The following is a 13860-nucleotide window of genomic DNA, read 5'->3' on the forward strand; positions in this document are numbered from 1 at the left end:
AGCAGTGTCAAACCGGGCCTCTTGCGGATCTAAAGACCGTCAGCAGCAGCACCAGTAAAGACATGAAATGCCAGCGCCTGTTTTCCCCACGGGGACCTGCCCTCCGGAGACTGTGCGCCCCAGAAACAGCTGACAGGGAGAATTGTTTGAACTCTTCCTGCCCCTTCCATGCCTCTGTGGCCTCCCGCAGTCTCCTGATGGAGTCTCCTGATCAGAAGAGCTTGGCGGGCTCCGGGCCACCCCCCACCCCCTCCTGTTCTGGCCTTGTTGAGATGTGCCCAAGGCAGGAGGAAGTTTTCACATGACCAAGTTAATCCTTCTGTCTCCGCTCCCCAAGCACACACTACTGCAAGAGCTCGGCCAACATGCTAACACTCAGGGGCCCAAGGTGGACAAGAAGAGCCCTGCTGCTCGCCACCCTTTGGGCTACTGCACACCTGCCAGCGCCAAGTGCCTCCCTGCCCCAGAGACACCCAAGGGCCACAGGTAGGCATTGTTCCTCTTGTCCCATGGGGCTGAAGAACTAAGAGAGGGAGTCAGCTTTGGGCTCTGCCTTATGCTTCCTGTGTTTGCTCCGCTCTGATTTTTGGCTTGGCCGGGTATCAACCCCTCTGGATCCCTTCAATAGATTCTCAAAGGTAGCCCCGGAAGCACTCATGTAGCACGAGAGCAGCCTGTTTTCGCTGCTGGAGAGCTCATGGAGTTGGGGCTGAAGGGAATGGGGGCGGGGAGAGGAGAGGGGAGATCTTTATTCTAGGAATTTCTTGTATGCCAGTGACCGATGCTTTGCAGATGGGTGAAGCCCATGGGCACGTACTTGGGGGAATGAAATTGTATGGGCATTAGAAACTTTACTCATCAGAGATGTGATTTCTGCTTGAGCTGGGAAGGGGCTTAGAATAACCTTCTCGAAGTAAGGCAGACAAAAAAGAAAAGGTGTCATTAAGCTGATTCCAGCTCAGGGTGACCCTATGTGTACCACAGTACAGCTGTCCTGCATTGGGTTTTCCAAACTGTGGCTTTTGAAAGCAGATTTCAGGCCTTGCTTCCCAGTGGCCTTGAGGTGGAGCTGAGCTGTACTGTACTTCACCGAGAACTGAACCGTGGCGTCATCCAGCGACTCCACAGTAGGCACAGAATTATTTCACGGGTTTTTCTTTAAAATATATATATATATATATATATATATATATATATATATATATATATATATATATATATATATATATATATATATATATCTCCACCATTATCATCTTATTTCACTAAAGCACCTGTTCCCTGTTCCAAAGATATTTAAAAAAATATAGCTACGTCCCATTGAGAAATGCTTTATAAATGTCCAGTGGGGTTCTTAAACATCCACCCCACATGTACAGCTTTCTAAGCCATATTTCTTCGTGGGCTTCAAGTCCGCATGCTACAAGCTCCATGTCCTTTTCCTTCCCAGGAAATGCTACCCAGTGCGTCACCGCTCCATCCTCGGAGTTTCCTGAGGGCTTTTTCACTAAACAGGAGCAAGTAGAGGGGGGCATCATCATCTACTTGCTAATCATCCTGTACATGCTCATGGCTGTGTCTCTGGTCTGCGATGAGTACTTCCTCCCTTCGCTGGAAATCATCAGTGAATGTAAGTAGCTGGGGATGAGCCCCTAACTCTTCTAGAATCATTGTATCACAAACTGCGAACCAGCGCAGGTGGTGACAGGCTGTGGCCTTCTGTGCTGTGGCCTCCTGTACCTCAAGGAACTGGCCACCATGTGGCTTCCTTCACTAGTTCGCCTTGCTGTTTCGTGGCAGGAGACATCCTGCTTGTTCGACTCTCCAGCTTGACTGCAGAGAGTGCTTTCCCAGGCTTTGAATGGATGTACTTGATGGTGTTAGGTGCCATTGAACTAGTTCTGACTCAGGGACAACAGAACAAAGCACCGCTAAGTCCTGGGCCATCCTCATGACAGATCTTATATTTGAAACCATTGTTGCAGCCACTGTGACAATCCATCTTGTTGAAAGTCTTCCTCTTTTTTATGCTGCCTCTTTATCAAGCATGATATCCTTCTCCAAGGACTGGTCTCTCCTGACAACATGCCCAAAGTTCATCAGACTAAGTCTGGCCTCGGAGGAGTATCTTCCAAGAGATTGGTTTGTTCCTTTGGCGGTCCATGGTACTTCCAGTATTCTTCTCAACACCATAATTCAAATGCATCGATTCTTCTTTGGCCATTATTGAATGTCTAGCCATCATATGGTATAGTGGTTACGTATTGGACTGTGTTCCCTGTAGTCGGCAGTTGGAAACCATCAGCAGATTGGAGAAAGACTGGGATTTCTACTCCCCTCAACAGTTACAATCTCAGAAACCAGCAGGGGTCACTATGAGTCAGCATTGGCTTCATGGCAGTGGGTTGAATTTTTGAGCTTTCACAGGCATGTCAGATGACTGAAGATAGATACCATGAGTTATGTCAGGAGCACTTCCGTCCTCAAAGTAACATCCTTGCTTTTCAACACTTACAACAAGAGGTCTCGGGCAGCAAAGTTACCCAAGTGATCTCTTGACTTGCTCCTTCCACGAACCTTCATTGTGCATCCAAGCAAGATGAACGTACTTGATGCACATCTAGTCCCCAGTGCTTACCATGTGCTACTTTAAAAAGTGTCATTTTTACTCCAAAGTCATTTTTTAAAGGGAAAAACAAATTAGAATTTTGTCTACTTTCCTGGTTGTTCCTTTTCGAGTATCCTCCCATGAAATGAGATGATATGTTTATGAACCAAACATTAGTTGTGATTGTTGTGGTGGTGGTGGTGATGGATAGGTGCTGTCATGTCAATTCTGACATAACAAAATACTGCTTATTCATGCATTACCTGAATGATCGCCTCTATGTTTGAGCCCATTGCTGGAGCTACCAAGTCCTTCCATTTATTTATTTTCAATGCCCTTCTACATATCAAGAACGAGGTCCTTCTCTAGGGACTGGTATCTCGCAATAATGCATCCTGAGCAGGTATGTGAAATGAAGTCTAGCCACCATCCCTTCTAAGGAGCATTCTGGCTGCACCACTCGAAACTCTAATTTGTCCATTCTGCCAGCAGCCCACACATGGCATAGCCAATCTTCTTCACCAGCACCGTAATGCAAAGGTATCAAGTTTTTCTGGGTCAGGTGGGTTGGAGGGTGGGCAGGAGGGAGGAATAAAAGAGGAGCTGAGACCAAGGGCTCAAGTAGAAAGAAAATGTTTTGAAAATGAGGATGGCGACATATGTACAAATGTGCTGGACACAATTGATGTATGGATTGTTATAAGAGCTGCAAAAGCCCCAATAAAATGATTATTAATAATAAAACATAAATTATAAAGAGCAGGAGTACCTTGGATCTCAATGTGGTAGCTTTGTTTTTGTAACAGGCCTTCTGCTGCAGGCTTGCTTCAGGCAGTAATGTCATTTGATGTCCCGACTGCTGCTTCCAGGGGCTTTCATTGAGAAAGAAAGACCTAGCAATCTACTTAAGAAAGAAAATTAGGGGGTATAGGGGGTGGTGGAAGCAGAACCACACATGGAAAATAAATAAGTCCTGCATCCTACCCCTCCAGTCCTACCCCTCCCCTTCCAGCCATGTCCACTGCCCAGAATCCTCGACCACAGGTCTTTTATTGGAGGTGGGGGACCTGCAGGTCCGATTTAGTGATGTTTTCAAACAGATTAGCACAGGAGCCAGTGTCCGCAGTCTGTCTCCTGCTTGTTTAATTGGTTGAGCAAGCTCATTTCAGAGCAAATAATAAGTTATGGTTAGGTTCCTAGTTCTTCTCAGAGTACTGCCCCAAACTGCATCCCTTGCTCTAGCACGCATACAGGAAAACAGCATGAAAATAAGAATAAAACGCACTGCCATCGAGTCAATGCCGACTCATGGCAACCCTATCGGATAGGGGAGAACTGCCCCTGTGAGTTTTTGAGACTCTTTGCGGGAGCAGAGAGCCCTGTTCTGTAGAGGGGCTGGTGGTTTCGAACAGTGGACCTTGAAATCATAGCCCAATGCTTAACCACTGAGCCTTCAGAAAATACACTCTTCCTTTTCCTGCTGTCCTGCTCCCCACTCTTGGTGAACTGCAAAGCAGCCATCGTTGCCTCTTGTTTACAGGAGGATGTCCTCAACACAACTCAATAATATATGTGTGTGACAGCATATGTCTATTGTAATTACTACTATTTAACTTAAGTAAATGCAAATGTTTTTTTACGTTTCATTGAGCATTTTAGATTAACATTAGCATTAGATCAGAGAAATGTGTTGTTGAAATAAACGGTGTCGTTTCCTGATGAAACTCGAGATCTCCTATTTGTAAAAAAAATAACTAGAAAATACGAAAGGAAAATTTAAATGACAATAAATGGGAAAAGACTGAAGTTGGCAAGGAATTCGTTTTACTTGGATCCTTAATCAGCTGTGGCAGCACACTTTGAAGCCCAGCCCATTGTATTTCCGCTCCCCTCTTATGCCTGTGAAAACTGGACAATGAATGACTAAGGAAGATGGGAGGAGAATCGGTGCCTTTGAATGATGGTGTCAGCAATGACTGTTGAATATATCCTGAACCACCAGAAGAATGAATGAATCTGTCTCGAAGAAACAAACAGAATGCTCCTCTGAAGAAAGGGTGTTGGGACTTCATCTTACGCCCTTCGGGCACGTTATGTAGCGTGACCATCCCTGCGGAAGGCCTCACGCTTAGGTCGGCATCCCGCCTCCAGCCCAGCCCTGGTGAGGAGCGTGCAGGCGCCACATCTGTGCTGTTGTCATTGGGTCAAGAGGAGTCGGAACCAACTCACCACTAACAACCACAACCACAACCACCACATGGGCATTTTTCAGAGATCCCACAGTTACCGTTGTAATGGATTTCCTTTCAATCTTTTGTGTCTCTCTGTATTAGTCTGGGTACTTTAGAGAAACAAATCCACAGAAACTCATGTATAAAAGGGCGTTTTATATAAAAATTAAGGGCACATCAAGAAAACACCCCAACCCAGTGCTGCCCAAGCCCACAAGTCCAACAATAACCCATTAACCCATAGGTCCAACACCAATCCACAAAGTCCTCCTCCATCTCACAAAATGCACACGTTGATGCCAAGTGCAGGAGGAAAGCCAAGTCAGTGAATTTGTAGGCATCTCAGCGCGGGCAGTGGTCTCCACACGGATGCTCCAACACCCAGGGCTGCATCGGGGTAGGTCCATGTGGCTTCTCCTTGGGGATGTCTTGTAGGAAGTGAGCCTTGCCAGCTGAAGCAGGGAACTGCTTAGGCAGCTGCACTCTGGTGCGACCATCAGAAAGCAAGAGACCAGAGAACTAGAAAGGCGAGGCTCACCAAGCCATTTATTCCTCTACCCTTCAATTAACTCCACATGTATTTATTGGCCAGGTTGACACAATAAACTAACTCACTCTTTCTCACACACAAACACTAATACACCCAAAGAGAGCCTGAGATCTCTTTATTCATATGAGATGTTTTACGTGTACATTTCCATGTTATGAAACACTCTTCAAAACCATAATTTGCAAGGCAGCATATCATCACTACATGTCATCTAAGCATGGAACACATAATAAAAAACAAAAAGCGTAGCAGTTGCCATTGAATCAGTTCTGACTTATGGTGATTCCACGTGTTTCTGTAGAGCTGGGTTCCACAGGTCTTCAAGGGCTAATTGTTAGAGGTCAATCTTCAGAGCTCTCTTCCAAAGTGCCTCTGGGTGGACTTGAACCTTGAACTTCTGGGTTAGCAGCTGAGCACTCCAGCTGTTCTTGTCACTCAGGGATTCCTGTCTCAGTGTCGCAGCTAGGTGCTGTGGGGTGGCTCCGGATCCACAAAGCCGTTTGGGTTCTCTAGAGAAAGAGACTGATCATGATTCTTGGAGCACAGAAGGCTGCAGTGTAATGAGTCCATATGGTGGAGAAAGGAACATCACACTCTGCTGTTGGTTTTACCTTTGGAAAGGAAACCAGGCTTCCTGGGGTAAAACAGGTGGGCATCCTGAGAAAGGGGTTAAAAGATGTGCTCAACTTGTGTCCGGTACCGAAGTCAGAGGTAATGGGATGAAGAATAAACCTATGGGAATCTGCCTTCTTCCCTCCAGCTTTGCTACTCTAGCCCCTTACGAGGATGAGCCCTCTGAGGGGGGGTGTGGAGAGAGGGAGAGAGAGAGAGAGAGAGAGAGAGAGAGAGAGAGAGAGAGAGAGAGAGAGAGAAAGGGGGGGAGAGAGAAAGTGAGAGGGAGAGAGTGAGGAGAGAGAAAGTGAGAGAGAGAAAGAGAGGAGAGAAAGTGAAAGAGGGAGAGAGAAAGTGAGAGAGAGAAAGTGAGAGAGAAAGTGAGAGGGAGAGAAAGTGAGAGAGAGAAAGTGAGAGGGAGGAGAGAGAGAGAAAGTGAAAGAGGGAGAAAGTGAGAGAGAGAAAGTGAGAGAGGGAGAGAGAGAAAGTGAGAGAGGGAGAGAGAGAAAGTGAGAGGGAGAGAGAGAAAGTGAGAGAGCGAGAGGGAGAAAGTGAGAGAGAGCGAGAACAGAGAGAGAGAAAGTGAGAGAGAGAGAGAGACTATCTAGATAGAAAATGACAGGACAGAGGGGATTGCAAATGACAACAGGAAGAAAGTGAAGCCTCTGTGTTCCCGGATCATTCATATCAGTCTGACTGAAGAATCTTGGTCTAAAATGTCCATGCTTGGATGCTTGGCTTGTAAAGTTAGTTATATTACCTTGTACTCATATTTGGCAATGTTTGCTAGCGGCTTTTTCACCGTTTTGTTAAATCATGGCGTTGATATTCTTCCTTGCTGAATGGTCGGTGACGGTGTCGAGAGGCAGAGAGGCGGACCGCGCTGGCCTCTGCCGCTGTGCCACCATGTAGGGAGGCAGCTGGGGATGCCCACCCTGCGTGGTCCCAGCGAGGTACCCCCACTTTGTAGGTCTGAGCCTGTGGGAAAATTGTTTGATTTCTCTATGCTTCAGCTACACCCACAGTGAAATAAGGATAATAGCAGTTTGCAGTTCTTAGAGCCATTGAGCCAACTGAGGAGATACAAATGAACTGCTTATATACACGTACCTAACACCCAGGAAGCATTCACTATTACATAAGGACACATTGAAAAAACAGAACCCTTTACTCTAGGAAGATGAAAGTTAAGGAGACAATGAGTAAAGTCAGTAGGTTTGGGGCAAATAACAAATATGGGACATATCTGCCTAGAGCCTGAAAACCAAATATAAGGCAAATAAAAGCAAGTACTGCTGCAAAAGGTTGGAGCTACATTTTGAAATCAATTTTTATCTAATTAAATAATCCAACTTTATACTTGAACTATTTCTGGAATGTTCGATTTAGAAACACAAAAGTTCAGCAGAAAGCCAGAGCAAAATCTCCTTTTCCTACATACCGAAGATCTCCAAGAGTTAGTGAACTGCTGCACTGAGCCGCTTCCTTTAAACTTTTCCAAGCTACCTACATAGAAAACTTCAAGAAGTACTTAGGATGAGTTGCTTGACACAGTCCCCAAAGTCCACAGCGACCTCCATATAAAAGTTTCTTTTATTTTTTTTCAATGTTATACTTGCACACGGTTCAGTTAGAAATTCCATTCCCTCTGCCACACTTGTATCTCTGCGTTATGTATTAAATAGAAATGATCTTAATAAATACAATATTCAAGTACAACACATTTGAATAAAATATTTACTTTTTTTAAGAAAAAAAATCATTTTCAGTCATTCTACATTGAACTAATATTTGCCCGTGTTCTACTTTGGGTTTCCGAAATAGACAAGTGGGAAGAAAAAAGTTTTCATTCCAGGTGGAATTGATTCTAAACTGATAAACTTAGAAGGGAGTCTAATAATCGGTGAGTATGACATTTGGACAGCCTACAGTTTCAAGGGATTGTTTGATTCGTAATCCTCATGAAATTTACAGAGACAAAAGCCTTTCCAAAGAACAAAGAAGCTAAGCGTCCGGCTTCCTCCCTGCCACTCTGCCACTTATCTTCCTCTTAAGAGCATTTTTATCCTGCTTTCTTTTCTCTGTGATAGGACTTGGGGTCCCGTTAGACTGCAGCTAATCAGTCCACAGCAGGGACACGGGCCTAACTAAGGGCTAAGTAGTCAGCTTTACCAGCAGCTTTGGCGTGAACAGGGCAGGGAGGCAGCAGAAAGTAGTCATGAAGATCAGCTATATTTTCACTTTACATTGCCCACATGGGGAGCTGAAAGAATCGCTTAGATGCCCCAGATTTCTAGGCTTCCATCCTACTTCTGCAATCGCTATATGACCTTGGGCCAATTACAGAGAACGTCCCAGGGAACACTGAGGATTGAAGACAAAGTATCTTATGTATACTCTATAGAATAGGCTAAGGGGAAGATGACATCCACTGTAACATGACAGCTACTAAATTGAAGGGGATACTTATTTTTCAGACGAATCGGGACTTTAAGAACATTATGGAAGGTTTCAGAATTCACTCCTTCGTTGCTCGGGCAACTGTCAAGTAATCAAATTGATTTTGTTTATCGTTGAAAACATCATGGAGTCTATACACACAGCGATCCGTAGTTGAGAGGCTATGGTGTTTATTCCCACGATGCTGACTCAACTCAAAACATATTTCTAGAAATATATTTGAAATGAATTCCAGGTCCGGTTGTGCAAAGCATGCATTTTGCAGGTCACACATCACCTTTCATTTTGAACCTTCCTCTATAACTGGAGCTAAGTCTGGTGACCTTTGATTCTTTCCAAATTTCTAATCCATTCACAAAGCATAAATGTTTGCCACCATTGAGGACTTTTAAAGAATTGTGTCAGAGGGCACCTAGTTGTATACAGCCCCTGACTGTAACCCGGACACCTGGCGTCATGGATATTATGTGCTGGCTGTTAACTGCAAGGTCAGCGATTGGAAACCACAAGAGGACACGTGGTGCTTGTTTTCAAACAAGGAGGCATCTAAGGGGGCTGGTCAACTAAGTCCCCATGGAAAGAGCACGCCAGCCTGTGTGATCCAAGGATTGTAAATGATAGAATCCAAATCTAGAGGAAAGAATAGGTCAGAGCTTAGATTGTGACAGCCAGTTTGCAGGAGGCTATAGATGATAGGGGAAGCCCCATATTCGTTTACAGGGTCCACACATGGATGAAGCCTCCGGTGGGCGCGCTCCGATCAAAGGTACGGGATGTGAACAGCCCTGTTATCAAACATAAAGTCAATTGTGACCAATGCAGTTAGGTCAAAATGTCCTCTCTGATCATTTAATCTTCCTTGGGACCCAATTTAAAGCTATTTCAGTTTAAAAAAACAAAAAAGGGAAGGGCAAATACACATGGATTAAGCCCCTGGTAAATCCCCTCTGCTCATGGAGCAGGGATGGGAATGGCCTTGGAAGGTGGACTGTACAAGACGCGTGTAGGCTAAGATCTACCACCCTCTCGTTTGATCTGCCTTGGGAATCACTTAAACGTGGTCATTTGTAACGTTCTCAACTTTCTTTTCGATTATTTGTCTTTCTTTTACTTTGTTATTCTTGTTAGTTACTTGTTTGTTCTTCACGCTTTTCTGTCTATGAAATCCAGGATAGGTAAATCAATAGAGACCGTCACTGGATGGATGATTCTTTGGAGGCATGGCCAAGAAGGTAGGGAGGAGTTGGGGGGGGGGGGCGACTAATGAGTACAAGAATGAAGACAATGCTCTAAAACTGAATGGGGTGATGAGGGCACAACTCCTCTTGACATGATTGGGCTCTTTCATTGTGTGACATGTGCATCATATGCCAATCAAAGAGTTGGAAAGATAAACAAATAAATGCACAATAAAAAACGGTCTCAGAAACTCACAGGAGCCATCTACCCTGTCCCACAGGGTCACTGTATGTCGACATCGACTCAATGGCAGCGAGTTTTTGAGATCTGATGGCTGTACCTGTATTAACTGTGTGTTGGAAATACATCAGACGGCAGCAGTGGTTAAAATACCATGGTGCATGTGTGAGGGACTCCGCTTGGTCTCCCCATCCCATTCTCTACGCTTTCAATAAAGTCTAGCTATTTTACATGATAAATTAAACGTATTTATTTTCATCATGAACAATGTGGAGTCTTAAGGCATACAATGGAAATTCTACAATTTGAGTCAGTTGGATAGCATTAGAATGGACTGTAGCAATTGTGTGGCCCAACCTCTTTGGGGGGTGAACGACCCTTTCACAGGGGTGGCCCGATGCACAGCAGTAGCCAAATGACAGTGATGAAGCAGCAGTGAAAGTAATTTTATGGTTGGGGGGGGGGGTCACCACAACATGAGTAACTGTATAAAAGGGTCATGACATAAGGAAGGTGAGAACCAGTGCTTTAAGGGGCTAGATGGCTGACATAAAATCACCTACCAAGTTACCGGTGGCACCAGTCCAGGTGCTGTCAAATAGTCTCACTGTATCCTCAGGAGGGCCGTTTCCCCAAATGATTATAAACTATGTAACATGACATCGCAAAGCAGAACATGTTTAAGAAGTGAGAGGAATTTGAATAATCAGCTCATTATCATGAAGTTGCATTTTGTAGGTCACATTTCGCCTACAGAGAGAACTCACCTTGAACATTGCTTCTCTATCCTGAAGGTCATGTGAGTCTTCCTTTTAGAGCAATGGTGAGGGAGGGAGGGGCGAGGAATAACTAGGGGAAAGAAACCTGAACAATTTATCTTCAATAATAAACTATAGCAGAGAGAAATACTTCGAAAAAGCCAGGGGAGACAAAGCTCATCTGTTCTAAAGTTCAAAGATATAAACCATTTTTACAAAAATATGCTCAGAACCTTAAGAAATAACTTAAAATATCATGGAAGTTTTACACAACCATCCCCATCATACCTGATTATAATCCCGGGAGTAGCAGCAAACTTCATCCCTACCTCCTTTTCAGAACGAGTGTTCCAAAGGAATGCTGGCCTCACCTTCCTCTTGAGAGCGAACCTTTCTAAAGAATCCTGAAGCTGGACCAGGTTTGGATGGTTATGTCAATGTCCTCCCCATCTTATCTAGCTGTAGTTTGATCGTAGAGGTGCAGCTGGTTAAGGGCTGGGCTGCTAATTGAAAGGTGGGACCCACCAGCCACCCCGCTGGATAAAGATGAGCCTGTCTGCTTCCACACAGGTGAGCAGCCTAGGAAGCCAGGTGAGCAGTTCTACTCTGGTCTGTGGATTGGCTATGCGTTGGAATCCCCTTGGTAACGGTGGGCTTGGGCATTTGGTTTGGGTTATGTTTGGGAAGAGGATTTGTGCTAATACCCGGGATCATTAAACTTATGAATTCTCTGAACTATGTAGGAAAACTTTCAAAATACTCCTCACTCTCAGTAACTATTTTTGCCCTACAGAGGAATCAAATTGGGGTGGTTATGTGGAAGTACCCAGGCAAGGGCAAAAATACCCCACCAAGTTCATAACTGGCCTAACTGGCCTCCTTGTATAGATGCAGAATTGGCCTGTGATCCTCATGGCCAGACGTTTGAAGACCAGCTGTGCTTTCTCCTCCTGGACACAGTTACAGTCTCAGAAACCCACAGGGGGTTGCTAAGAGTCAGTCTTCTTGACTCGGTAGCTGTGAGTCTGCTTTTTTTGGTTTGGTGGTGAAACAGAAATAAAACTTCACTTGAGATTCATAGTGTTTGAATTTACCCCCAAGAACTCCACATTTGAGATCTTTGTTATCCATGCAATGAGCCTGGTAGCCCAGCTCAGCTGCTAATGGAAAGCTTGGCAGTTCAAACCCACTCCACAGGAAATAAGACTCAGTGATCTACTCTCATCTAAGTTACAGCCTAGGAAAAATTTGGGGCAGTTCTGTGTCCCATAAAATCACTGAGTTGGAATTGACGTGGTAGCACACAACTATTCATGTGACTGAGTTACCTAGCCATCTGAGCTTGTTTCTTGGTCTGTGAGATGAGATCATCATCCATCTTGGTTTTAATTATTAAACTATGTATCTGAAGGTGACTTATATGTTACAAATATAATATATTGTTTATTCCTCAATAATTCATTCCAAAAAGGGAAAAAAAGTAACACTGGCCAACATACATCTTCAGGCCTCGAATATTAAATGTGTTTCTAGGTATATTTGACCTGCTGATTCTAGTTTTTGTGAGACAGAATATACGCTGTGGTAATGATTTCTCTTTTTTTGAAATCATTTTATTGGGGGCTCATACAATTCTTATCACAATCCATACATACATCCGTTGTGTCAAGAACACATGTACATTTGTTGCCATCGTCATTCTCAAAACATTTGCCTTCTACTTGAGCTCTTAATATCTGCTGCTCATTTTCCCCTCCCTCCCCACTTCCCCATGAACCCTTCATCATTCATAAATTATTATTTTGTCATATGTTACACTGTCTGACATCTCCCCCTGCCTTCTTCTCTGTAGTTTCCTGTAATCAGTTTCCTCTTTCTACCCCACATTCTCTCCACCCTCCAGGCATCACCACTCTCACTAGTCCTGAAGAGATCATCTGCCCTGGATTCCCAGTGTTTCCAGTTGCTATCTGTACCAGTGTACATCCTCTGGTCTAGTCAGATTTGTAAGGTAGAATTGGGATCATGATAAGGGGGGGGGGGGGAGGACGCATTTAAGAACTAGAGGAAAGTTGTATGTTTCATCGTTGCTACGCTGCACCCTGACTGGTTCATCTCCTCCCCACAACCCTTCAGTAATAAGAAGTTAGGTATTGAAAAAGTCCACCTCTTGCAAGACGACAGTCTGGCTCCTTCTCTCCTGCGCTCCTGCTGGGGGTTGTACCCTCCCCGCCCTGGCTCCTGTGATGGCCGCAGTATCCATAAAACCCAGGAAGGCTCCAGGAAACGGCTCCTAGGGTGGCGGATGCACTTGGTCCCAAATCCAAGGGTCAAGCAGGGGTAAGCAGATGCTGGGGTCAGAGCCACAGGCTCCACTCCTGGCTCCTACTGCCGATGAGCTCACACGTGCTGGCTTCTGGGGGACTTGTTTTACACACAGCAGGATGGCATTTGGGATTGCAAGGAATCCTGTTTACAATGAACCCAGGCAAATACCATCAGTACCTTCCCCCACCTTCAGAGCAAACTCATGCAGGGAAAGGTCCTTTGGTGAGAGTAACATGGTGCATCGAATTTCACTTCAATGTAACCCTCTACTCTGCACCCCTGGCCTGCATCTGATACATGCCCATCTGACCTTGGGACTTGGCAATGGCCTCCTACTGATCTTACTCAGCCTGGCTTTTCCCCAGGCCACTTGAGAAGCAGTTTTCTTTCTCCTCTCAGCTGTAGTATATAATTTCTTACACCCATTGTAAGCAATAAACTCACTCACTGCCATCAAGACAATGTTGACTTCTCGTGACCCCTCCTGGGTTTGAGACTGTAACTCTTTATGGGAGTAGGAAGCCCAGTCTTGAACTGCCAACCATTCGGATCGCAGTCCAACGCATAACCACCACACTATCAGAGCTCCTAAGATTGTTAAAAAGAAAACAACAGTATGACTAAATAAAGAGCGTGGTCTGATTCACACCCTCTGCTACAGTCCGAATTCCATCTCATCCCATTCCTGTTTGTTAGCAGAGAATGTCCTCCAAAATGAGGTCCCGGCCACAGGTGAATGAACCCCACCATGCTTATATATCACATAAGGGATCATGGCTGGAAGGGTCATATTAATCTAGTATAAGTCATGTGCCATAAACCACTCTTGTCTCTGCCTGCCCATAAAAAACCAGGACGCTGTAATGTGATGTCAGCTAGCCTGGGACAGAGGAA

General features: G+C 44.9%; 1 protein-coding gene across 1 annotated transcript in view; it reads left to right on the plus strand.

Annotated features, from left to right (window-relative positions):
- The first annotated feature begins 365 nt into the window (after positions 1-365).
- The window catches only part of SLC24A5 (solute carrier family 24 member 5), a 28056-nt gene continuing 14561 nt past the window's right edge, over positions 366-13860 (plus strand). Inside the window, exons 1-2 of the mRNA XM_075532302.1 lie at positions 366-486; positions 1451-1630. Of these exons, the coding sequence (XP_075388417.1) occupies positions 366-486; positions 1451-1630 (301 nt within the window). The remainder of the gene's footprint in view (positions 487-1450; positions 1631-13860) is intronic.

The sequence above is a fragment of the Tenrec ecaudatus genome, chromosome 14 (assembly GCF_050624435.1).
Source record: "Tenrec ecaudatus isolate mTenEca1 chromosome 14, mTenEca1.hap1, whole genome shotgun sequence".
In the NCBI taxonomy this organism is placed as follows: domain Eukaryota; kingdom Metazoa; phylum Chordata; class Mammalia; order Afrosoricida; family Tenrecidae; genus Tenrec; species Tenrec ecaudatus.